We start from the raw sequence: 25287 nt of genomic DNA on the forward strand, positions 1-25287 counted from the left end.
CTGTTGGCTTCTCTCATCACAGGGATGACATCAAACCAAGGCTATCTACCCATAGGATGTCTACTAGCCTTAGCTTGGGGCATTTCCTTGTTCATATCTGGGGGAGGGGAGCTAATTTCCAGAATCCCCCAGTAAACCTCTCTTCATGTCTCATTGGTCCAGTCTGCGCCATATGCCTGTTCTATTGCCAGTCCCTGGGAGTGGAGATTATCCCTGGATCAATCAGGCCCACCTTGGAAGCTGGGAGTGAGTCAACCTCCTTTCAGGTCCCTGTGCTAGTGCTTATTAGGGCTACGATAAAAACTTGAAGGCAGAATGAATGCTGACTAGATAACCAACAATTCCCAGTCTACTCTTTGAGAGGAAAATGATACCTTACTTTTATGTTCTAACATGTTCTGAGCCAAGTGTACAGAAAATGCTTAATAAATACTGCAGATAGAGTGGAGAGTAAATAGACCTACCAAAGAATTATTTATCCACTTTACGTAAGTCTCTGAATCCTAGAAATATTTGTCTTAGGAACTGGCACTATCAGTTTCTTTCTTGTTTAATTTCCCTCTCTCTCAGCAACATGACCGTAGACTCCATCTAGTCCCAAGAGTGTTGGAAGGGCAGTTGGGATTGACCTTTTCTTTTGGAGTCTCCTTTATTGATTGATCATAAGCTGTGATATTTGTAATTCATTCCCAGGTCAAGGGGCACATTTTGGCTGCTTGATATCATATGTTGTAGTAGATGAATCAATCTTTTAAGATTTGTGCCCAGAAAATTTGGCATTTAAGCTTTCCCTTTATTCCAGCTCCGAGGTTAAGGAAACAGCTGTTGATGGACTAATTAGCATCTTAAGGGGACTAAGAATGATCTCCTATCCTTTAACAGTTGAATAAGCAGTTGTCTCAGGGAGATTGTTCGAGCATCACTGGAATATTATTTCATGCAGAACTACAGGCTGGCCTGACTTCCTGGTCACCACATATAACACAATGGCAATAGCTATAGTAAAGAAAAGGAAGTTTGTCATGCCTGGTCATGGGAAAGGATAATGGTAGGGTGCATTTGACATAGGAAAGTTTGTAACTTCTCAGGAGTTAACCCTTCGACTGGCATGCTTAGCATCTGTTTTGTCTCACTTCTAAGAGAGGGTCTATGTCTTAGGAGTAGATGCAGGAAAACCAAGTGCATACAATCAATGCATAATATCACACACAATAGCCACTAAGGATATTGGGAAGCTGAAGCAAAATCAGGAGCCACTTTATTCATTCTGAAGTATTACTACTGTACCAGTTAGTAACATTCTCATTGATAAGAACAGCTGGTTTGGTGAGCTGACCAAGACGGGAATCAGGCAGTTGCTTGAGGTAAATCTTTTTCAAAATTTTTGTTTTATCTCAAGCTCCAACATGATCAATGAGGTTAATCTTATGTATTCACTTATTTGTTTTACTGCTCTGAAGGTGCATCAGCATGGGTCAATCTTTTTCTTTTTTAGACAGGGTCTCACTGTGTTGCCCAGGCTGGAGTGCAGTGGTACAGTCACAGCCACTGCAGCCTTGACCTCTCCAGGCTCAGGTGATCCTCCCACTTCAACCTCCCAAGCAGCTGGGACTACAGGTGCATACCACCATGTCTGGCTAATTTTTCTATTTTTTGTAGAGACTGAGTTTCACCATGTTGCCTAGGTCAATATGAAATCCCAAGTTCCTCTGCCCTCCTCAGTTTCCCACAGTGCTAGAATTATGGATGTGAGCCACCAAGCTCACCTGGTTAATCTTTTATTATTATTATTTTAATTCTGGAACAGATTAAGATGAGAATGGCTTCATTAATCTTGATGTGACCATTTTAGGAAAATAAATATTTCTTCAATGGGAAAATAACTAAAGTCCTTGCCTGAATCTTCTACTTCTAGGTATAATTTCCCCAATATCCATGTTTACCTATTGAATGTTATTTTCCCATTATTTCATAGTGGCCATCACCTCTTCTGACTGAAGTTTCTTTTTTAAAGAAACATCAATGTCTTTAATCTGGACACTCTTGTGTGTTCTGGTTTCAAATCATTCCAGTTTTCAAGTACTGACTTTGAACCTATTAGTTTACATCTTTGCAAATAAAAGTTTAGTGAAATGGGAGTCTACTCCCTTTGGATGAGTTAATTAGCCCCTCCATGCTTCAGTTTATTCGTCTGTGAACTGTGGATAATAATGGTAATGAATGTGGCAGTACTTCACTCATGCCCCCTCTGCAGGGTCTGTGCTCTCCATCCTCCTCAAAGCTGTGCTCCTTTCTGAGGCTCGTCACCCAGCCTCCTTACCTTAATACCCCAGCCCCAGGGATTTCTATAGGATCGGTTGAGGCCTCAACTGGAACCAAATTTTGGAGCAGATTATCTTATTGTCCAACCCTCCATTCCTCACTTCCTAAGGGGTGTATCTCCCTAAAGTACCCCCATCCTCATCTCTGTATGTAATTTCTTGTCTCATAGTCTGTTTCCAAGGAACCCAATCTGAGACAAATACCTACTTCTTCAGATTGTTGTAAAGATTGAGTGTCTATATAAAGCCCTTCAGATAGCACTTGGGTTTGGGAATAGATTTATTATTTGATAGCTGTCATTATTCTTGGGTTGTACTTCATTGATAACATTGCCATTTCTGCTTATCTCATCAATCAGATAGTCCTTTGGAAAAATAATGTAATAACTAGCCCAAGTCAAAGTTGTTAAGTTTGCTATTTTTCTGTTAGTTTACTCTTCCTTTGCCCTGGGGCCCTTCATGGCTGCCTCCTTCCCTGCCCCTTCTCTCCTTTCCCCTTCTCCTACCCATTCCAACCTACAGTATCTGACTGCTCATGGCTTCCCCTGCTGGAAAAATATGTGGGAAAGGAAAGGACTTGCTAAACTTACTCACATTGGAGGCTCAGTGTGTTATCCCTTCGCTTTCTAAGTTAAACTTCATCTGAAATTCTCTCTGTATGCCTTTGGTTTTATTATTACTATTATTATTACCTGCAGTACCACCACAACTGGCCTTCTGTAATTTTTGACCTTCAGTCTGTTGTGAGATCATTTTTTAAAAATTGGTCTTCCCAGATAAGAAGCATCTTAAATAGATGCTTTTAAAATGCATGCCATTATGAGCTTCAAGTCAGTGAAATTTTTTTTTAAAAAAGAAATAAAATGCATGCCATTAAGATAAAATAAAATGCATGCCACTAATTGCTACCTGCTATTACAAAGAAAATTTCCCCTTTTGTACTCATATGGTGAGGCGAATTGGCCTTAAAGAATGCAATTTTACCAAACAAACAAGATGAATAAAATTCTTATTGGATTTCCAAACAATCAAGGTGAATAGGGTAAATACGGAGAGTTGAAAACATAATGTAAAAGGCAGCTCGACTTTCAAAGATCTCAAGAGCTGGGTCGATTTGGAGATGGAAAAAGAGTGGGCAATAAATAGTCTTTTTTCTTTCCTTTTCTCTTCTTTTTCTTTGGGCACATGAACTCACGACAGCTAAATTTTTCTTCCACATCATACTAGATAGGAGTCTCAGTTCAAAGTGCTAGAAAACTCAACTCAAATTAAGCTAAGCACAAAAGGAGATTTCCTGGAAGGATCCTGACCAAGCTCAGAGAATCTAAGAAGGAGCTGCAGAAAACATGGCAATTCATGGGATTCAGGGACCAGAACTGGAGGTCCGATGCCTCCAGAATCTCTCTTCATCTTTCGTCTCTGCTTGTGTCTGATATTACTGGTTAAATTGTGTCCTTCAAAAAGATGTTGAAGTCCTAACCCCCAGTGCCTATGAATGCGGTCTTGTTTGGAAAGAAAGTTTTATCAGATGATCAAGTTAAAATGATGTATTAGCTTGCTAGGGCGTCCATAACAAAGTACCACAGACTGTTTGGCTTAAAATAACAAGAAATTTATTTCTTCACAGTTCTGGACCCCAAAAGTCTGAGATGAAGGCATCAGCAGGATTGATTTCTCCTTGGCTTGTTGGTGGCCTTCTTCTCTCTCTTTCTTCACATGGTCTTCCTTCTGTGCATGTTTGTGTCCTCAGCTCTTCTTCTGATAAGGGCACCAATCATATGGGTTATTAGGGCCCAACAATATGACCTCACTTTACATTAGTGACCTAGTTACCCTTTCAAAGCTCCTGTCTTTAAATACAGTCACATCCTGAGGTACTGGGCGTTAGTACTTCAACATATAAATTTTAGGGACACAATTTTGTGTATAACAGTTGAGGTCATTAGGGTGGCTCTTAATCTAATGTTCTTATAAAAATTTGGACACAAAAACAGACATGCATAGAGAGAAGACAATGTGAAGTCACAAGAAGACCATCCACAAGCTAAGAAATGCCTGGGGCTATTAGAAGCTAGGGGAGAGGCATGGGACAGATTCTCCCTCAGAGCCCTCAGAAGGAATCCATCCTGCCAACAACAGCTTGATTTATGACTTCTGGAATCCAGAGCTGTGAGACAATAAATTTCTGTTTTTTAAGCCATCCATTTGTGGCACTTTGAAAATGAATACATCTGGCTTTTGTTCCCTCTACAGTCAGACAGGCTTTCTCCAGGTGGTGACCAGACTGGACCTTGGCTCTTCCTCTTCCCACTTCTGATCTTTCAGCACACGTTTCCATTTCTACTTTCACAACGGATCCAGAACCTAAAAACTGATCACTACCTGCGCTGATACCATTGTGGTCTCAGCCATCATTTCCTCTTATCTAGATTATGGCAATTGCCTCTTGAGGGGAGAACAAGCTCAAATTGTGATTTTTTCCTGTGCTCTCACCACAAAAATCATCAACACAGAAGACATTCTATATTTTGTAGAGACCGGGTTTCACCATGTTGCCTAGGGCAGTATGAAACTCCCGAGTTCCTCTGCCCTCCTTCAGTAATGGCAGTTGTGGTGAGAGTTAAATAAACTAATACATACTATTATTATTAATAATATTGTTATCTACAGTACCACCACAACTGCTCTTCTGTAATTTTTTGGCCTTCATGTATGATGAAATATCTCTGTAAGACATTTGGTATCTTAAAGACCAAATAAGGTCATGAACTTCTAAGGTTGGCAACACACATGCAAATGTGTGTGTGGTTTCTCCCCATACAGCAAGCAAGCACTCAGGTCTGCAGTGGACACCAGCTAGGTGTCCTCCAATTCAATTCTGACACTACCTGGAGATAGTTCAGATCCCACAAGTTGAGGACCCAGTCCCACAAGATCACTCCGCTGTCCCCACCGTCCCCCATTCAGATGCTAGTTGCAAGTCCTGACCTCCAGAACTTCTGACTCACCCACTTCAAGACGGGCTTCCCATGACCCTCTCTTTGGATTCAATTAATTTACTAGAGCAGCTCATAGAACTCAGGGAAACACTTACTTCCATTTACCAGTTTATTATAAAGGATAGTGCAAAGGATGTAGCTGAAGAGATGCATAGGGCAAGGTATAGGGGAAGAGGCGTGGAGCTTCCATGCTCTCCCTGGGTGCACCATCCTCCAGAAATCTCCATATGTTTGGCTAGCTGGGAGCTCTCTGAACCCTGTTCTTTTGGGTCTCTTAGCAAGACTCCATTGGATAGACATGATTGAAGACAACCAGGTAGAAATATGATTAGCTAAAAAAGGGTATGATCTAATACTAACAGACTGAGTCAGGAAACCTAGTAAGGCCCATCTGTCTAGATTCTTCGTGGCCTTCCCGTGCAGCATTTCTTCGTGCAGGGTATGGGGCAGGATGCTCTCTGGAATGAGAAATCAATCAGAAAAGCCAGGAAAGATTAGAGTCCTGCCTTGGGCAGGTGAAGGGAAGTCAGAAGAAGGTCAGAGAGAGAAAAGCCTGCTTCTGAGGCCTAAAGTGCCCCCAACATTATAGCAAAAGACTGTAGCAAGGGCTATGGGAGTTATGAGCCGGGAACCATGAATCTATATTTATATATAGAGGGAAGAGTGGAGTTTAGTGAGGAGTGGGAGTAGGGGAGGAAATTTTACATATGTATATATGTAAAATATCATACCTCTGAATTGGTCTTTTTCTTCACTTTGCCTCCCCATATTCACTTCTCCAAACTGTAAGTAGCCAGAGTGATTCTGTTAAAATATAGAGTTGAGATCATGTCTCTCCTCTGCTCAAAACTCTTAATGGCTTCCCATCTCATACAGATAAAGCCAACATCTTTACCATGGCCTGGAGGACCCTGTGTGACCTAGATCCATGTTTTCTGACCTTATATCTCAGGAACTCTGCAACAGCCATACTGGCCTCCTTGCAGTTCTGAAATGTATCAGGAGAATGCCTGTTTCAGGATCTTAGAACCTGCCGTTCCTTCTACCCAGAATGATCCTCCTCCAAATACGAGCATGACTTGCTTCTCCTCTTCTTTCAACTTTTCTGCTTTAATGTAATTTTCTCAGAGAGGTCTTCCTTAGCTCTTTTAAAAAATTTAAACACTGCTCCTCTCTCCCCTGCCCTGCCATCACTTCTCATCCTTCTTCTCCAGTTTATTTTTTCTCCTTAGTACCTATACTTACTTATCATACATGATATTTTACATATTTGAATCTATTCTGAGATTTTGCTTTGTTTTCCTTGCAAGTTATCATTCTGTACCCTGGTTTCAATAACTATATCCCTATTCCCTGCCTTGGCTTGTGTCTCTAGCCCACATCTCAAATGTAAGGTTGCTGGATTTTAGAGACAGTCTTGGCCCACTCAGTTTCTGCCCCTGCATTTCAGTTTTCGTTGGTGGAAAAACTGAGCTGCAGGGGCAGGAAGGATTTTGTTCAAGGTCATATTTTATATTAAGTACATTCGTGAGTTTTTTCAACATATACTAGGTGTCAGGCATTTTACTAAGCACTGGATAGAGAGGAGTGAATAATATATACAGTTCCTCCAGTCTTGAGAACGTCACAGTAACAGTGAAGTGTTTACATATACAGATAATTATAAGACTGGATACAAAATATCATTGATAGAGAGATGGTCAGGATGGTCAGAAGTGGGAACTGAACCAACATGAAGAAGGTGAGAAAAGCAGAGAGACAGGGTCAGGGCTGGAGTTCTGTCTCACTTAAATCTTGCAGCATTTACAATCATTCATTCATTCATTCAACCTGAATATATTGGATGTCTACCATGTTTAAACTATTGTGCCTCCCTTTGAAGATACAAAAGGTATTCGATATCTTATAAAAGCTCTTTAGTAAGATATTTGGCATCTTAAAGACCAAATAAAGTCATGAACTTCTAAGGTCTGTCAGCAAATTTCCATCCTCAAGTCCCTGCCCAGTTAAGCCAAGCAATTTAAAAGCAATTGTTTCACAGTTTCTTCTCTCTCCCTCAGAGGACCCAGCAAGTAAGATTACTATTGTGCAAACCGGCTGTGATTCAGAGCTACAAGATTATAGGCTCATGTTGTCAAGTCTGGCACACGTTTCAGAAAGCCCCAATGTCCTTGGAATGGGCAGGTCGCATTTGTTCTTACACAAGTCACTCAGCCAATCAGCCCCAAGTAGAGGTAGCAGGTGGTGGGGCCTTTAATCTTTCAGGACACACCATTGGCCTTTCAAGGTTACTTAATCAGGAGATGAAATCCTGCTTAAAGATACACTCTGGGAGAAACTGATGGTCAGAGTGGATTGAGGATACAGGGCCCAGGACCCACGCTAGCGGTTTGTATGTCACATCTGGTCTCCAGCTACTCTGGTGAAAAAGGCAGATACAAAATACCATAAACTCTGCAGATAATTGAACTCTCTTTTGTGGGCCTGTGTAGTCTCCCTGTAAGACTGTCTTTTGTTTTCCCGTAAGGAGGGATTGGTGATATAGTGGAGTGACTTTTCAACATGCATCCAACACATGTAAGAGCATTTGCATCTCATTCTCCTCTCCACTCCTCCCTCTGTATTTCAAGGAAACGCTGCCTACAGGCTTAGTAAGGTGGGGATTAAGAATTAATTATTGGATTTAGCAATTTGGTCATTGATGACCTTGACAACAGTAGCTTCAGTGAAGTGGTGGGGGCAAATACTGATTGGAATGGACTGAAGACATTACAGGGAGCTCTTTTGAGAAGCATCAGTGGAGCAGAGACTTGGAATACAACTGGAGGAAGATAGTGAAGATAGGGGATTAAGAGGGTTAGGAGTGTTTTTTTTTTTCTTTTTCTTTTTAATGGAAGAAATTACAGTGTACTTGTTGTGCTGGCTGGAATGGCCCACTAGAGACAAAGCTGATGATGCAGAAAGGGAGATATTGCTAGAGCGATGGCCTTGAACAAGAAAGAGGATGGGAACTTTTAGTGATGTACTAGAGCTGGCCATTCAACACAGCTATTATTAAAGCGTATAAATTTACAATCACATAAATTACATATAAAAATTAATAAATATTTATTTATTTGAGATGGGTCTCACTCTGTGGGCCAGGCTGGAGTGCATGGCACCATCATAGTTCACTACAGCCTTGAACTCCTGGATTTAATAGATCCTCTGGCCTTAGCAACAGGTGTGTGCCACCACACTTGGCTAATTTTCATTTTTTATTTTATTTTTTGTAGAGATGGGGTTTCACTATGTTGCCCACACTGATCTCAAACTCTTGGCCTCAAGTGATCCTTCTGCCTTGACCTCCCAAAGTGCTGAGGTTACAGGCAGGAACCATAGCAGCCTGGCCAAAGAGTAATAAACATTGAAAACTCATCCCTTCCTACTGCATTTTTCCATTATCTATGTTCTTGGTTCTTTATGGCTGTTGTATGTAGATGGTGAAAATACCATGTGATGGTGTGCTTCTGTGCTTCCCTCCCCAACTCCCACCCCTCACTAAACTCCATGTTGCTAAATCCCCAACTTGTGTTTAGTGACATCGAGTTGGCATCTTTAAACATGGTAGGAGTATTTACACCACAGGAATCAGCAACCTTTGGAAATCAGGGCCTTGCGTGATTTATGCTTTAAAGGAGAGCTGTTTGTTAAACATTTTTCAGTTCACCTCAGGATTCAGTGGACAAATGGAGACACTGGTGCTAAAACAAAGTGCTGACAGTTCAGCCACAGGAACAAGAGGGAAGGCAGGGCATTTGGTCTGGTTGGTAGAGAGGTGGCAGAGCGATGTGACCTACTGACTAAGTGAAAATGGAAGTAAGGTAATGACTGGAGTATAAGACTGGGAACAAAGATGTGAGAGGTGTGAGGTGAGAGGAATGTGGGAGAGTAAGTGGATTAGAGAAATTCAGTACTTTCTTTTTTCTTTTTCTTTTTTTTTTGAGATGGAGTCTTGCTCTTGTTGCCCAGGCTGGAGTGTAATGGGCGATCTCTGCTCACTGCAACCTCCGTCTCCCTGGTTCAAGAGATTCTCCTGCCTCAGTCTCCTGTGTAGCTGGGACTACAGGCACCCGTCACCACGCCCAGCTAATTTTTGTATTTTTAGGAGAGACGGGGAGAGACGGGGTTTCACCATGTTGGCCAGGCTGGTCTCGAACTCCGGACCAGGTGATCCGCCCACCTTGGCCTCCCAAAGCGCTGGGATTACAGGCGTGAGTCACCGTGCCCGGCCAGAAATTCGGTACTTTCATAGTGTATTTGGTACCATTAAAAGGCGCCATAGGGTTAGTGGTTATGAATTTAAAAGATGCCTGTCACAGTGGGTGTGTATTTTCCTCCAGCCCCTTCCGGTGGCTTGGGTAGGGACAGTCAGAGGAGAGCTAGATTTACACAAGGCTAGGGTTTTGCCAGACCAGTGTGACTGTGTACAGCAGGGGCGAGCAAGATGGCAAAATCGTAAAAGTCATCACCTCGGAGACCCTCCATAATCACCCTCGCTAAAATCATGCCCGCGCCCGTGTCACTTTAACCGATTATTGTGTTTATTTTCCCAGCTTGTTGATTGGGTGTGAAATCAGCCGGCTCATCAGCAGGGCTGGTGTTTCCTCCCGGCAGAATCCGCAGTGCCCACCGCAGCGCTGGGGCATAGGAGGTCTCAGAACCGTGCTGAATACACGGATGAACGCGCTGGTTCTCCTAACATCTGGGCGTTGCAGTAAAGAATAATACTCGCAACTCTTTTGTATCCTCTAGTTCCCTGCTCCGTGGTGTTTAACCTCAGCGAGCAAAGGAACTTAACTGCAGGGTTGGATGCACTAAAACGAGGTTCTTATTCCCGAGGCAATCTTGACCTTACACAAGGCCCAACCCCAAGCCTCAGAGGCAGCTGCCTGGTGGCGTGAGTAATGCTGGCCTTTGTCACACCAGACCTTCCTTATTAATATTTTCCCGTGCTGCCAACCACGGCTTATTCTGTGACTCCAGGCGGTGATACCATAAACGCACAAGCCCAAGGTCCAGGTTTCCTGGGGCGGGGCGTGATGGCTTCCAGGCAGAGAAGCTTCTTTCGGCAGGCGCGGCCGCGGGAGGGTACCAGGGCCGCTCAGGCGCCGCCGGCGTGGAGACCGCGGGGCCCTAGGTGCTCTGGGCGCGCTCCAGCACCTCCCGCGCTCTACAACATCCGCCTCAGTGACTCTGGGCGTAGGGGCAGGGGCGTGGGCGTGGCCCACTGCGCGTTTCTCCGAGTGGCCAATAAAGTTTCGAAAGTTTGAAAAGCGGAGGAAAAAGGCCACGCCCATGTGGCTGTCCGAGTGTGGGCGCCTGCGGGCCTCGGCGGAGCCTTGGGCTGCTCTGCGCTCGCGGAGGCGTGGCCGGTGCGCGGGGCCCGGGGAGCGCGGGGATGGGGGTCTCGGTGGACGTGCACCAGGTGTACAAGTACCCCTTCGAGCAGGTGGTCGCCAGCTTTCTCCGAAAGGTACCGCCCCGCTTCCACCCTCCGGATCCCGCGCTGCCTCCGCTGCTTGCCCCCTCTCCTCTCCTCCATCCACGCGGAAGCTGGCATCGTTCGTCTCTCTCTCCAGCCGCGGGCTTTGCTTCAGGGATGTGTGGGTCGAGAGGGATTTCCTCGAAAACTCCCCTTACAGGGAGCGGGAAAAGGCGCCGTGCTTGGCATCACGTTCACACCTGCCCCAGCTGAAAGAAGAGGCTTTCCTTTCAGGAAGAGCCTCGGGGAATGCCAGCTCGCGAACTCCGTGGAGTTGCAGATGACCGACGTGTGGAGCTTTCCCGTTCATCACTGACCCCTTAAAAGCGAGGGGAGGCCATTGGGCAGTCATCCTGGTTTACTCAGCATTATCGTTCTGCCGCCTCTCCACTTCCCCTTATTAAACAGCTGTGGGACTTCGCGCAGCTTGCTTAGTCTCTCTGTGCCTTAGTTTGCTAATGTGTAAAATGGGGAAGATAATAGTACCGACTCAGAATTGTTGTGAGGATCCAGATGAGGTAACTTACGTAAAGTGCTTATCACAGCTGTGACCTAAATGAAGAAACTGAGGCAAAATCAATATAAAAAGAGAGTTTATTTGAGCCAAGTTTGAGGACTGCATCCTGGGAGTGAAGGTGCCCTGAGTACACATTCTGATGAGCAGAAGTCGAAAGTGGGTTTTTAAAGGAGAATAAGAAGCGGTTCCTAAGTTGTTTACCAAGAATTTATATTAAAATAATATAAACTATTGATTGGCTGTACATTGTTCTTTGTATCACAAATTCCGGGAACTTGAAGGTAATGGGTAAGGCATCTAACTGGTCGGGAACAAAATTGGGCTCGCAGGAATAGGTTGCTCGCAGGAATAGGTTGGGTGAGGAGGGCACCACCGAAGTCCTGTACTCTTGTCTCTCTGGGCTTGATCGGTTTTGCGTATTTCGCTGTAACTCACACAATCTGCTCTGAGCTTTTTTTTTTTTTTCTTTCTCACTGCTACTGATGTTTAGTTAGGGCTCTAAAATGTTATTGTTGTTTGTATTACTACAACTGATTTCAATACAAGTAATGAACTCTTCCTCAATATTGAGTGGCCCTGAATCCTAAAGACTGATTCTAGGGTTGTGGGTCCTGATAATAGGAAAATGGGAAATGTCTTTGAGAAATCGAAAGCGCCCAGGCCTGGGAGGTAGGACTCCTGTACTCTGGTCTGGTTCTATGTGTGGTTAGTTCTCTGGGTGACCTTGGCCGAGGGTCTTTTCTCTAGGCCTTAGTTTCCACATCTATAAGATGAAGGATTGTACCAGAAGATCTTTTAAGGTCCCCTTCAGTTTTCACTTTCTTAAGCAAGATTTGCAACAATTGCAGTTTGCCTTGGTTAGCAGCCACGGGACATTGAACTCCATATGCAACCCGGAAGCCAAACTAAGGGAGATGCTGGGAAGACGAAGGTCATTTGTTAAACGATAAGGCATAGCCTCCATTAGAGGAGGTGACACGGTAGCCTTGGTCACAGAGGAATGAGGAGGACACTGGTTAACATTTTTTTGCTATAGGGGGCCTCTTTAGAAGGAATGTCAGCTTGCTGATATGTTCATTGATTTTCAGTGTCTAGACTAGTGCCTAGCACCTACTAGGTATTGAATAAAAACCTGATCAATGAATAAAGGAAGGAGTGATTTACAGATCTTTTGTAGACTTTGCCTTAGGCCAGGCTTCTGGACCCAAAAAGTAACAGCCAACACCCAATGTTTTTGTTAGGACTGGCACTTTGGAGTCTGGGTATTCTTATGCCACTGCTCCTTTGTAAAGTCTTTTTGGATTGTCATCATCAAGAGTTAGTCGATCTCCACCTTCTCAGAACTCTCAGGGCACTCTGTCTAGGCCTTGCTGACCTTCTGCAGTGTCAGATGGTGACTTCTGTACGTGTTGTATTTCCCATTAGACTCTCAGGTTTTTAAAGGTGAGACTCACTCCTGCAGAAGCACACAACACAATGCCAAGTTCTCATTTACGGAGGTCTCGGTGCATTGTCAGCTTTTGGAAAATGCTTTTCTTTTGTTGAATAGATACTTATCTTCTGTGTGCTAAGCTTTGTGCTAGGTGCTAGAAAAATGTGGGAGGAGGCCGGGCGCGGGGGCTCAAGCCTGTAATCCCAGCACTTTGGGAGGCCGAGGCGGGCGGATCACAAGGTCAGGAGATCGAGACCACAGTGAAACCCCGTCTCTACTAAAAATACAAAAAAAAAAAAATTAGCCGGGCGCGGTGGCGGGCGCCTGTAGTCCCAGCTACTCAGGAGGCTGAGGCAGGAGAATGGCGGGAACCCGGGAGGCGGAGCTTGCAGTGAGCCGAGATCGCGCCACTGCACTCCAGCCTGGGCAACAGCGTGAGACTCCGTCTCAAAAAAAAAAAAAAAAAAAAAAGAAAAAAGAAAAATGTGGGAGGTCACCACAGACCCTGTTCTCATGGAACTGATGGTGTGTAGTGGGTGAGATTAACATAAATAAATGATGAGCAAACGAACACAAAATTCAAATTGATGCTGTGTACTTATAAAAGGAAAATACATGGTGCTCGAATACAGCAGGGAGGCCTGCTGAAGTCAGACAGGGTGATCTTTAGGAAAGGCTTCCCTGAAGAAGTGGCACTTGTGAAATGATGGCTGAAGCATGAATAGAAGTTTCCTAGGAAGACTGGGTGTGTGGTGTGTGGTGTGGCATGGTGTGTGTGTGTATGTGCGCTCATGTGTGCTTTCCATACTTTATCATGTTTACTGCTGCCAACACCCTCAGGAAGTAGTTATGATTAATTTCCATTTTACAATATAGAGAAACTGAGGACCAGAGAAGTCCAAGTGTCTTCCTCAAGTTCCTACAGCTAGCAGGTAGGACAGCCAGTATTTTAACACACGGATCCAAAACTCACAACCTGAGTCACCAGGCTCTGCTGCATTGCATATAATAGGCGCTTCCAACAATCATTGAGGGAATACAGTGTTTCAGAATCAACTTTGCTGGCCGGGCGCAGCAGCTCACGCCTATAATCCCAGCACTTTGGGAGGCCGAGGCTGGTGGATCACTTGAGGTCAGGAGTCAAGACCAGCCTGGCTAACATGGCGAAACCCCATCTCTACCAAAAATACAAAAAATTAGCCAGGTGTGGTGGCCTATGCCTGTAATCCCAGCTACTCAGGAGGCTAAGATGAGAATCACTTGAACCCAGGAGGTGGAGGTCGCAGTGAGCCAAGATCACGCCATTGCACTCCAGCCTGGGTAACAGAGCAAGACTTTGTCTCAAAAACAAAAACAAACAAGCCCAAAAAACTTTGCTGTGCTCAATCTGTTTTCTTTTGTTCACAGTCTTCTCTCAGAGTTTGCTTAGCTGTGTGGATCTGTTGTCCCTGATATAAAGGTATAACTTGGATGTATGTTAGGGTGAGAACACAGAATGTTTAAGTTATCTATTGGTATGTAACAAACCACTCCAAAATTTAATGACTTAAACCAACGACAGGCTTTTAATTTTCACAATTCTGTGAGTTGACTAAGCTCATGTGGTTGGTTTTTGTGTGCTGTGTGGTATAGCTGAGGTCACTTATATAGCTATATTCAGTTAGAACCTGTTGTAATTCTTATAAAATATTTAGCAGAGTACCTGGTACATAGTGAACAAGAACTATGGAAGGGAAGAACTGGGAAAGGCAGAACTGAGAAAGGCAGAACTGGGAATATCAGAACTGGGAAATGGAAGGCGGAACTGGGAAAACAAGGGACAAACATTTGGAGACTAAAGATCTAGTGATGGAACAGTGTTAACGTCATGCATGTCACTGTACTTCCTTTCTTTCTATTCATTCATAAAGGAATCCTTCAGAGATTTCTTGGAAGGAGCTATGTGGCTATTTATAAGATGTCAGTAAATCCATTTGCTGGGTGAATTTTCCCCTTATGTTATTCAAAGCCATGAACTGGAATTCAGTAGACCTGGATTCTAATCATTATGCTTTCACTGTTAGGTTGGGTGGCCATGGAAAACCGTTTTCACCATCCTATACTGTGTCCTTGTCCAAATTAGAAAAGGCATCTTTTAGGGGTCCACTTCATAAGCTCACAGTTCATAGGGCTGGTGGAAAGCAAATGAGACTATTTATGCAAATTAGAAAATGGTACTCCTTCCTCTAGGTGGGTGCAGTCCTGTGCCCATGGGTGCACTTGACGAGGAGCCCTTGTGCAGTGAGTAACATCACAACTGTGTAAGCCCTAGTTTCTCCTCTGTGAAAATGGTAATGCCACCTACCCCACCTACCTTCCAGGGTTGTTGTGAGGATATCACATGTGTTGACAGTTTGAAAAGCATAAGCTTTTTTTTTTTATAAACCTAGGGTAGTAATAATTATCTTTTTGGCAAAATACACTTTTATTTTTCTTTCAGTCTTTATGATTTTTGTTTCAAAGGAAAGCACTTGGCAGAAGGGACAATCATCTGAGGATCCCCGGGAAGTATTTAATCTGATTTTGCACAATGGTATGTTTGAAGCTGCTTTAGCACTGAAGAAGTTCTATTTTAAATCAAATCTACTGATCTATGGCTTTTGGTTTGTTAGCAGTTGCCTTCCAAGTTATAATATACTACTGTTTTTAAAACCTGAAGAATGTTTGCTCTTCTTACATCTGCCTGTTGAATACCACAGGCAAAATATTAGCTGCATGCTTTCAAAGCTAAATGACACTGTGAAAACAAACAATATGATACCCTTTGTTCGTGAAATATAGTATTTCTCAATAAACTTCATGGAGGAATGTTATGAAACCCAAAATGGTTTATTCATTGGATGCTGAACTGTATGTATTCCAAGAACTATAGTGTCAATGCACTTGACGGTGTATTTTGGTTTCTTTCTTTGTGTGACTCTTAGCTTTCTAGCTCTCATCACTTACCACTGTTTCCTTCCTTTTACTTAAAATCATCTACAAAGAGAACACAAAGTTGCATAGACGAATGTAGCAATGTAGAAAATAGGTCTTCTTTGGGATCTCACTTAGACCTTTCTAATGGGCTTGCCTTTCGTGACCTGGATTCAGAGAACTTCTTAAATTTCATCTGCCTGAAATTTAAAGTCATTAAAAAGGATCCAGAGAGCCATTATATTGACTATGTTTTCTTGTTTGTATCTAAATGAGGCCAGAGAAGTAAAGATTTTTCTTACCTTTGCAAGGTTGATTTTCTTTTTATGCTGTGGTCAAAAGAATCATAGTGAATAGAGTATCACCTTCATAGGTGGTGATTTTTGTCATTTGTTTCTGATGTATCCCAAGTACCCAAAGAGATCCTGGAACATAGTAGGTACACAGCAAATCCTTGTTGAATGAATGAATGAAGTAACTCTTTTGGGGATTAGCTCTGTGCAATTTTAGATTGAAGTCAGTATGGGATTCAGAAACATGTCCTTACTTTTGGTACTGTAATAAAATGGATAGATTAAAATATTAATAATTTCTTTGCTTCAACAGAATGACCCTGGGTGTTATTTATTTTGGCTGGGAGCCTGGTATGCTGAACAAAATGGTTTGAATGTTTACTCTTAAGCTCATAAAGGGGATTTATGAATGGCTATTTCCATTTAGAGTAGAAAGTTGATTGGGTAATTAATAATGTTTCCATTTCTGATCCTATCTTTTCTCCCTTGCAAATCTGACACTTACATGTGTGGAACATATCTCCTTGCAAAGCTCCAGAAATATTTGGGGGTGAACCTGCATTTCTAAAATAAACGATCTGATAAACCATAGGCCTAGTTTAACATAATGATTATTTATCTTTTGTCACATGCTGTACTAATCTTTCTTCACTTTTATCTTCCTGTCTTCAGTTCCACTAGAAGATTAGGCATGATGTAAAGGAGAATGGTGCAGATGTGCAGAATGTGGGCTCTGATATCGGATGGGGTGGGGAAGACAGGGATGGAGCGCTGTTAGCCCTGTGAGCTTGGATGGATCATTTCATTTTTCTATGCCTCGATTTCCTCATCTGCAAAATGAGAATAATAATCACGATCTTCTGGAGTTGTTGGAGAAATTAAATTGGATAATGCATACAGTTACGCATAACATACCTAGCTTAATTTCAGCACACAGTAGGCTCTTTTAAAGTACTTGTTGAATAATGATAACAACAACAACAACAATAATTTGTTGCATTGATTTCATGAGCCTGAAAATAAAAAGCTGAGAGAAGTGGCCTCAGAAATCTTTACTAAGAGTAATAAAGGGGAGAGTGAGCGTGAATAAAGATACACATTTGAATGAGGAATATTTTCTAAATGCCATTTGAATAACTGTAAAGTATACTTAGAAACTTATCTAGTGGAGATTGCTGCTTAATCAGTGTATAAAAGATAGAAGATATTGGCCAGGCATGGTGGCTAATGCCTATAATCCCAGCACTTTGCAAGGCCGAGGTGGGTTGATGAATTGAGCCCAGGAGTTCAAGACCAGCCTGGGCAACAGGGCAAAAACCCCATCTCTAACGACAACAACAACAACACTCCAAACCACACAGACACAGAAACAAACAGCCCCCGCCCCCACCCAAATTAGCCGGACATGGTGGCACACACATGTAGTCCTAGGTACTCGAGAGGCTGAGGTAGGAGGATCGCTTGAACCGGGTGGCAGAGGTTGCAGTGAGCTGTAATTGCATCACCACTACACTCCAGCCTGGGTGACAAAATGAGACCCAGTCTCAAAAAAAAAAAAAAAAAAAAAAAAAAAAAAAATTTTTCACGATCTAAGTACATGGACCTGTCTTCAAGGAGTTCACTGTCAGAAGGGACAGAGGAGGATGTAGTAGTTTTCATGATAAGGCTTTCTCGGGGGCATATGGCAGACGTTACATTATAGTATGGGGCTAGATTTATATTTTAACTATAAATCCATGAAAGCATTTAAACTATTTAGAAATAGTTGCCTTTAAAAAACCAAGTAAATACTCTCTCTTGCACTCTCGCTTCTCTGGTGCAGCCCTTTCCCTAATGCTAGTGCAGAGTGAAGTGTCAGGAAGGCCTTGTATCTCACACAAATTCTGAACTGGTAAAGTATGAGCTTGTGAGTTTTTTTTAATTAGTCTAGGAAAATCAGATATATTATCTTCTAATCATTTTAAAATCATTGTTTAAGTATTTTTGGATTGCAGATAGATGCCAGCAATATATTTAATGCCATACCACAGTAAATCGCAAGGTAAAAACCGAAGTCTTGAAGCTTTTTAAGTTTTCAAAAGTGTTGATTCATTTGTTAGTAGCAAAACCAGCTACATTGATTTTCTACTTGCACAGTGCTAGGTATTATACTGTAATTAAATTGTTTCCTTTAATTCTTGTAACAACTCTTTGAGGTAATTATTTATTCTCACTTTACAGATGAAGAGACTAGGGCAGATTAAAATGATTTGTCGAAGCTTCTCACAGATGAGATTCCAATTCAGGTCTCTTGGGCTCTAAAATTCACCATTTTCCAAAATCCTGTCTTTAATTTTGTTTTTTATTTCTTAACTTTTCCTTTAGAAACAATTTGACTTATAAACCATTTCAAAATCAATATGGCAAAACAAATAATTCCCGTATACTTTTTTCCAGCTTCCCCGAACCACAGTATAGTTTTTAAAACCAGGAAATTAACACTGATACAATGCTATTAACTAACCTATAGACCCTATTTAGATTTTGCCAATTGTCCACTGATACTGTTTTTCCAGTCTAGGATTCAGTTCAGGCCCCTGCAGTGCATTTAGCTGCCAGTCTCCTGCAGTGTAGGGCAGTTCCTCAGTCTTTCCTTGCATTTCCAGACCATGGTGATTTTGAAGAGTGCTGGGCAGTTATTTGTAGCATATCTTTAGCTGCACTGGGTTTATGCATACATTTGATGTTGTGATAAGAGGATTTTCCTCTGTGTTACAATGATAAACTGTCTTTTCAAAACCTTCACTATGCCATTGCTGATTATTGGGCCATTTTTGAAAGAAAGAGGCTGATGTGCTGTTGGTTGGCCTTTGTTTGGAATCATAGCTTTTCCTGGCCAGAAGGACCTCGATGGTTACCTGGTGGTTCACCACCCTGGCCTCACAGATGGCAGCGTTGTAGTCTGCATGTCTTGGCTCATTGCCCTTTGTTCTTTCTATTTCATCATCCTATTGAAAGACCAATGAACAGCCATTCAAAATACTTTTCAACTTAATTATGTTTTGTCCTTGATCTCGTCTTGGTATAAAATCAACTTTGCTTTTCTTCTGTGATAGACTATGATGTGTGGAGCTCATAAAAGGAATTTGGCATAGCTCGTGGTGATGTTTTTCTGCTGCTAAACACCAAATCTCTTTTCAGCAGCCCCATCTCTTTGCATGTACATGTTTGGCAGCAGCCTAGATAACAGATTCCCTTAATGCTTATAACACGGGGATGTTAATATACCAGACTGACGGTAGGTCTTCTTTGCCTTCTTTGCAGGACTCTTCAGACACATCTGTCACTCACCTGCTTCCTTGTACTCTCTCGGGTAACCTCATTTGAAAATTGGTAGACAGTGACTCCTTTGGATGTCATTGACTGTTTCTGAGAGGGGGAGAAAATGTTATAAAAAACAGGCATTGACTTCTGAGCTTTTTGGAAAGTTGATATTTTAATAACTCTTTTAAGAGTAGGCTTTCTGAAAGCTTATGGGTTTTTTTTTTCTCTCAGCACATATGAATGCTAAATGTTATATCTTCATGAAGCTTCTCCCACAAACATATTGAATATGATTTCTGTAATTAGATGGACTCAGTTTCTTGGACTCTTACTTTTTATATGTGTGTGTTTGCTTTAATGCTTATTCCCCCCGCCCAATATTATGGAGTTCTTGGCTTATCTTTTAATATGTAAAAAATAAAGCAAGCAGATACAACAGCTTTAGGAGAGTCTACATTTTACCCTTGTTAGACTGTAACATACATATGATATATACAGTGGTATTTGCAGTAGCTTCATGTCTTGGGGAAAGGAAAATGAGTTAGTTTACATATTCTGTGAAGAAAGTAAAAATTATAAGGATATGCAAAATGAAGTCAAATATACCTTTAAAAATCCCTTAAATCATCCATAAAGTAGTATAGCATACATGGCATATGTATGCAGCCTGTGGCATCATTCTTATGCACACTGCAGTTTGTGATCACCTGAGTCAGGATCAAGAAAGACAAGGACTTTTGGCAGATATCTGGGTCTTCAGATCACATTGCTTTCATGAGAGTCTCTAGTATGAAATGGTGATTGAAGAATCCCAGTGTGACCCTGCTTGTCTGCAGGCTTTATACTATTATATTTATAGCATTAATACTTGATAGATTTTCATGCTTTGAGAAGGGCTGAATGAAATCATGTGCATGGCGGCTTCTCTAGGATAGCACCTTGCATGAACACAGTAGCTGCTTGGTAAGTCTTTGATGGGTGTGATCCTGATTTAGCTTGATCAATTCTGCAATCATACTGGATTGTGTTTGAAAAGGTGTCCAGAAAAACCTGGCCACTTGCCTCCTGTCTCCTTCCCAGGTAAGTGTTTCTGGTGTTGACCTCTGAGAAACCTTCCCTCTTTCAACTCTTTCTCGTGGGAGTTGTGGTAAATTTTCATGAATTAAAACATGAATATTCAAGTTACCACGAGATGGCGTCAGATCGTTTCAAGTAACGCCAGGTAGGGGGCGCCTCAGTTCAGTAAATCTTTAAAGAGGTTGAAATACGTGCCTTTCATAATAGGGCAGTTAGCTATTGCAAATAAACCCCTACTTTCTTCTACTATTCTTCTATGGAAACTTGAGGCTCATGACTCTTCAACTCCAAAAATTATGTAAGTGTGAAGTATTTGAGTTTATAATGTTTAAGAATTTCTCTGATAACTTAGTGAAGTAATCAGAACTTGAAAAATTTGATCACCATGTCTCAAATGTGATTACATTTTCAATGTCCTTTATAGTTTAGTTGAGTCATCTTCCTACAACTTATGGTGAATGTATAATATTCAGTCAATATATATTTATGGGTATGTAATGAGCAAGCTAGAACTGTAGTAAACGAGATAAGCCCATTTTACTTTAGTGAACATGTTACAATTTACACACATATAATCACAATTCAGAGGACCTGTGTGAGTCTCAAATATCTCCCTTACTTTAGGGGTACTATGTAAGCGAAAGTCTCCTTTGCTGAGGAGCAGAGTATCTAAACCTGACCCTCTGTTACGGGCATGTAACTTGGAAGGGCTGAACTTCAAGAAACAATCATTGTAGTTCCAAGCATTTTTTTTTTTATTTGAGACAGAGTCTCACTCTGTCACCCAGGCTGGAGTGCAGTGGCATGATCTCGGCTCACTGCAACCTCCGCCTCCCAGGTTCAAGCAATTCTCCTGCCTCAGCCTCCTGAGTATCTGGGACCACAGGTGTGCACCACCACATCTGGCTAATTTTTGTATTTTTAGTAGAGACAGGGTTTCACTATTTTGGGCAGGCTGGTCTCAAACTCCTAACCTCAAGTGATCCACCCGCCTCAGCCTCCCAAAGTGCTGGGATTACAGGCATCAGCCTCCATGCCCAGCCAAGCATTTTTTTTTCCCCTAGGGCTAAAATGAATGAATGAATGAATATATAAATAAATAGATTTTTTTTTTTTTTGTGATGGAGTCTTGCTCTGTGGCCCAGCCTGGAGTGCCATGGCACAATCTTGGCTCACTGCAAGCTCCACCTCCTGGGTTCAGGCCATTCTCCTGCCTCAGCCTCCTGAGTAGCTAGGACTACAGGTGCCTGCCACTGTGCCCGGCTAATTTTTGGTATTTTTTAGTAGAGACGGGGTTTCACCATGTTAGCCAGGATGGCCTCAATCTCCTGATCTCATGATCTGCCAGCCTCGGCCTCCCAAAGGGCTGGGATTACGGGCGTGAGCCACTGCGCCCGGCCATAAATAGATTTTTAAAAACCAAGTTTTTCATCAGTTATCAAGATTGCAGTTTCCAGGATGGAAGTGTGAATAACAGAGTTTACCAACATGGAACATGAAGAGATATTGAGGTTGCCGAAAGCTGAGCCACTGCTCTCTTAATAGATTGGTTTCTGACTGAAGGCAGGCTCATTTTCCAAATTGATCCCTGAGGTCATTGAGGTTTATATTCCAAATTGTTTATTCAGAAAATATTGACTGAGTGCTTTCTATGTGCCAGGCATTACGTTGGCTGGTAGAGATATAGGAGTACCTGAAATAGACAGTATTCCTGCCCTCAGAGAGCCTGTGTTCTAATCTACTGTCTTTTTGGGTCATAGATATCTTTAAGAATGTGTTAAAATGTGAACTCCTTTCCCTGAAAAATCCGTTAATAAATCAATATCTCACACACACACACACACACACACACACACACACACACACCTGCTGTGGGTGGAGACCCACAGTCAGAGTTTTGTGTTTCACTTCCTAGGGTTCAGAAAACTTAAAGCTCAAGTTTGCAAAGTGAGGGGACTTTCTTTTTTCTCCCATCAGGCTGCCTGCTGCTCTTGCCTTCTGCTCAACACTTTGTGATGTCATGGATAAGACTTCTTGCTAATTTTCTTTTCAGATTTGATCACATGATACATCGGTAAACCTCAGAGAAAAGAGTCCAAGGGGGCTTAGTAGGCTCGGGTCAGCAGCTACCTTGTCCTGTGGCTTCTAGGAGGTCACTTCTGCTCCCAGTGTCTCTCTTTTCACATCTGAGTAATGGAAAGGATTGTGTTAGGTGAACTTTTAGGCGATTTAGTGGTAGGTTTGGTGGGCAGGCTTTGTAGGCTGGCGGAAAGTATCAGGGGGCAAATTTTGTTACCCCCAGATATACTATTCATTAGCTGGACAATTTGAACAAATTATTTAATTTATCTAAGCCTTATTTTTCATATATGAAGTGGAAAAAGTAACACCTTATAGAATGGTTTTGTGAATTAACTGAGCTAATGTATCTAAAGTATGTAAATTGCCTAAGACAAAAGCAGTGGCTATTATCAACCTTGTCACAGCCAAATTGCTTTTCAGGGGAATTAAATCAGCATGTTAAATATTTATTGAGCATTTACTATGTGCCTAGCAAAGCATACTTCTATGATTATCCTACTGTGATGCTAACCCAGCCACCAGACAATGATATTAGACCATAGTGAAGAGGTCCACTCTATATTAAACAGGCCTGGTTTAATTCCCTGGCTCCACCAGGAGCCAGCTGGGTGACCCTAAACAATCCAGTCTTCATTCAGTTTCCATATCTGAAAGATGGGGATGATGATATCACATAAATCAGTTATAACAGAGAGGCTGTTGGATTTAGACAAGATTGTACAAGGAAAGCATTTAGTACAGTGCCTAACTCAAAGAACACTCTTGATTTATGTTAGGCTGGTTCAATATTAATACTATTATTATTTACTGATTAGCTTAACCTCATCCCCCTCAGGGCTAGGTTGGATCTAAAGAAGGTTTTCCCCAGATTTCGTGTAAGTCGAGATGATGATAGCATCTCACTTATCCAGGGCCAAGTTATAAAATTAGGATCCATGATTCAAAACTGGGCTTTGTTTAGAAGTTTCTTGGAAAATATTTACTAGTCCTGCAAACAGCTGTGGTTACTACTAAATAATTCACCTTGGTAGATTAATGGTAATTCTTTTTTATGTGTTTTTGTTTAGTACCCCAACCCCATGGATAAAAATGTCCTCTCTGTAAAAATCACGGAGGAAAAAAGAGGTAAGTTCTCTGTACAGTTTTTTTCAGTAATGATCGTTAAATGATAGTGATTTTTGTAAAGATGGGTGTATGTGTGTGTGTGGCCTATTAGGTTTTTAAAAAAATTGTTCACCTACAGTCCCTTTCCATTATTAGTTGTTAAACAGGTATATTTCTGTACTTGAGGTGACTTAGAAAGGTGTGGCAGGTAGAGCACCAGGATTTACGATAGTAAAAGGCCTGCTGATGCTTTTTGTCACTTTCTAACTAATAATTGATGACAACATTGAGCTATATATAATTGTAACCGCTAACATTTTTGAGCCCTTAATATGTGCCAGGTACTCTTACTTTTATTAATTCATTTAATCTTCAGAACAATGTGTGGGATAGGTATTAGACTGCTCATTTAATGCACGGAGAAACTGAGATACAGAGAAGTTAAGTGACTTGCTCAAGGTCACATGGCTGTAGCCTATTATATCATTTTGTAGATAGCAAAATGCATATGATTAAATATGAGATGTGACCATAAAGTGATTGCTTATGGAATCCCAACTACTTGGCAATGTGGTTTAGCATTGACTAAATCAGGAGTTGACAAGCTATGGCTCGCGCTGTCTGTTTTAGTAAATAAAGTTTGATTGGAACATACTCACATTTGTTTACATGTCATCTATGGCTGCTTCCTCACTATAATAGCAGAGTTGAGCAGTTGCCACAGAGACTTTATTGCCCACAAAACTTAAATTATTTAACATCTGATTCTTCACAGAAAATGTTTACTGATTCCTGGTCTAGAGCATAGGAAGCTCTTCTCTTCTGTGTTATCCCTATCTCCACAAAAACCATTATCAGTGTCAGTGTTTAAACCTGAGAACTGGGCAAAGCAGGAAGCTGTGACGATGCACATAGTCAATGTACAAAGCTTTGGAGACACTGGGGCCTAGGTCCAGCATGCCCTTTAGCCTTCTTAGGAATCATGAGATGCTACTGTTTGTTGTGTGACTCTGGAGCCCTCTCTGTGCTTGGCAAACATAACTGCCTTTTGCTTGTATATGCATTTTCTGTACTTCTATAACCATATAGATGTATTAAAAATATTTTCTCATGTACCTGCAGTGTGGGAAAAACTTGTTATTTGTCATCAGACAAACTGGATTTCAAATCTTGGTTTCATTACTACCTTGGTGACCTAACTTTTTGGAGCCTCAGTTTCTTCATCTGTCAAATGGGAAAATAATCTTGTTTTTAGGTTGTTACGAAGATCAAATGAGAGAACACTGTGCATATTCTAAATTGAAATGTTAATTATAATTTCTATCATTGTCAGGGGCATCTTTGCCGTTGGGAGTGGCTAATCCATTTCGAGTATTTGTGAAGCAAGCACTAGATGAGATGGCCAAAGGGAGGGCCAGTGGGCAGAGGGGTTGGCACCCTATCAACAGCTTCTGGGCAGTCAGGGTTTTTGCATGAAGGGTTGGGACTACTATAGCCAGAGCTTTGAGAAAACCTGTAACAGAGTGGCTAAGTCACAGTGATTCACAAAGCAGAAGACTGCACTTCAGAGTTTATTCTTTTCTCTGCCTCTGCCTTTCTTTTTCTTAACATTGTTTTTTACATCCCTGGTTTAATTCTGGAAACTTCATCGCAGACCAAAATGGTTGCAGTCCTAGTGTTACA

The 25287-nt window shown here is 41.9% G+C and overlaps 1 protein-coding gene across 2 annotated transcripts in view; it reads left to right on the forward strand.

Annotated features, from left to right (window-relative positions):
• The window catches only part of LOC105466934 (PRELI domain containing 2), a 93422-nt gene that overhangs the window by 1659 nt on the left and 66476 nt on the right, over positions 1–25287 (forward strand). Inside the window, exons 1-2 of one of the 2 annotated variants that reach the window (XM_011716152.3) lie at positions 10697–10835; positions 23568–23625. In XM_011716152.3, coding sequence (XP_011714454.1) covers positions 10761–10835; positions 23568–23625 — 133 coding nt within the window. In that variant the 5' untranslated portion in view covers positions 10697–10760. Of the gene's footprint in view, positions 1–10696; positions 10836–23567; positions 23626–25287 lie in introns of those variants that run through there. The other variant, XM_011716153.3, reaches the window with a different exon arrangement.

The sequence above is a fragment of the Macaca nemestrina genome, chromosome 6 (assembly GCF_043159975.1).
Source record: "Macaca nemestrina isolate mMacNem1 chromosome 6, mMacNem.hap1, whole genome shotgun sequence".
Taxonomy (NCBI): domain Eukaryota; kingdom Metazoa; phylum Chordata; class Mammalia; order Primates; family Cercopithecidae; genus Macaca; species Macaca nemestrina.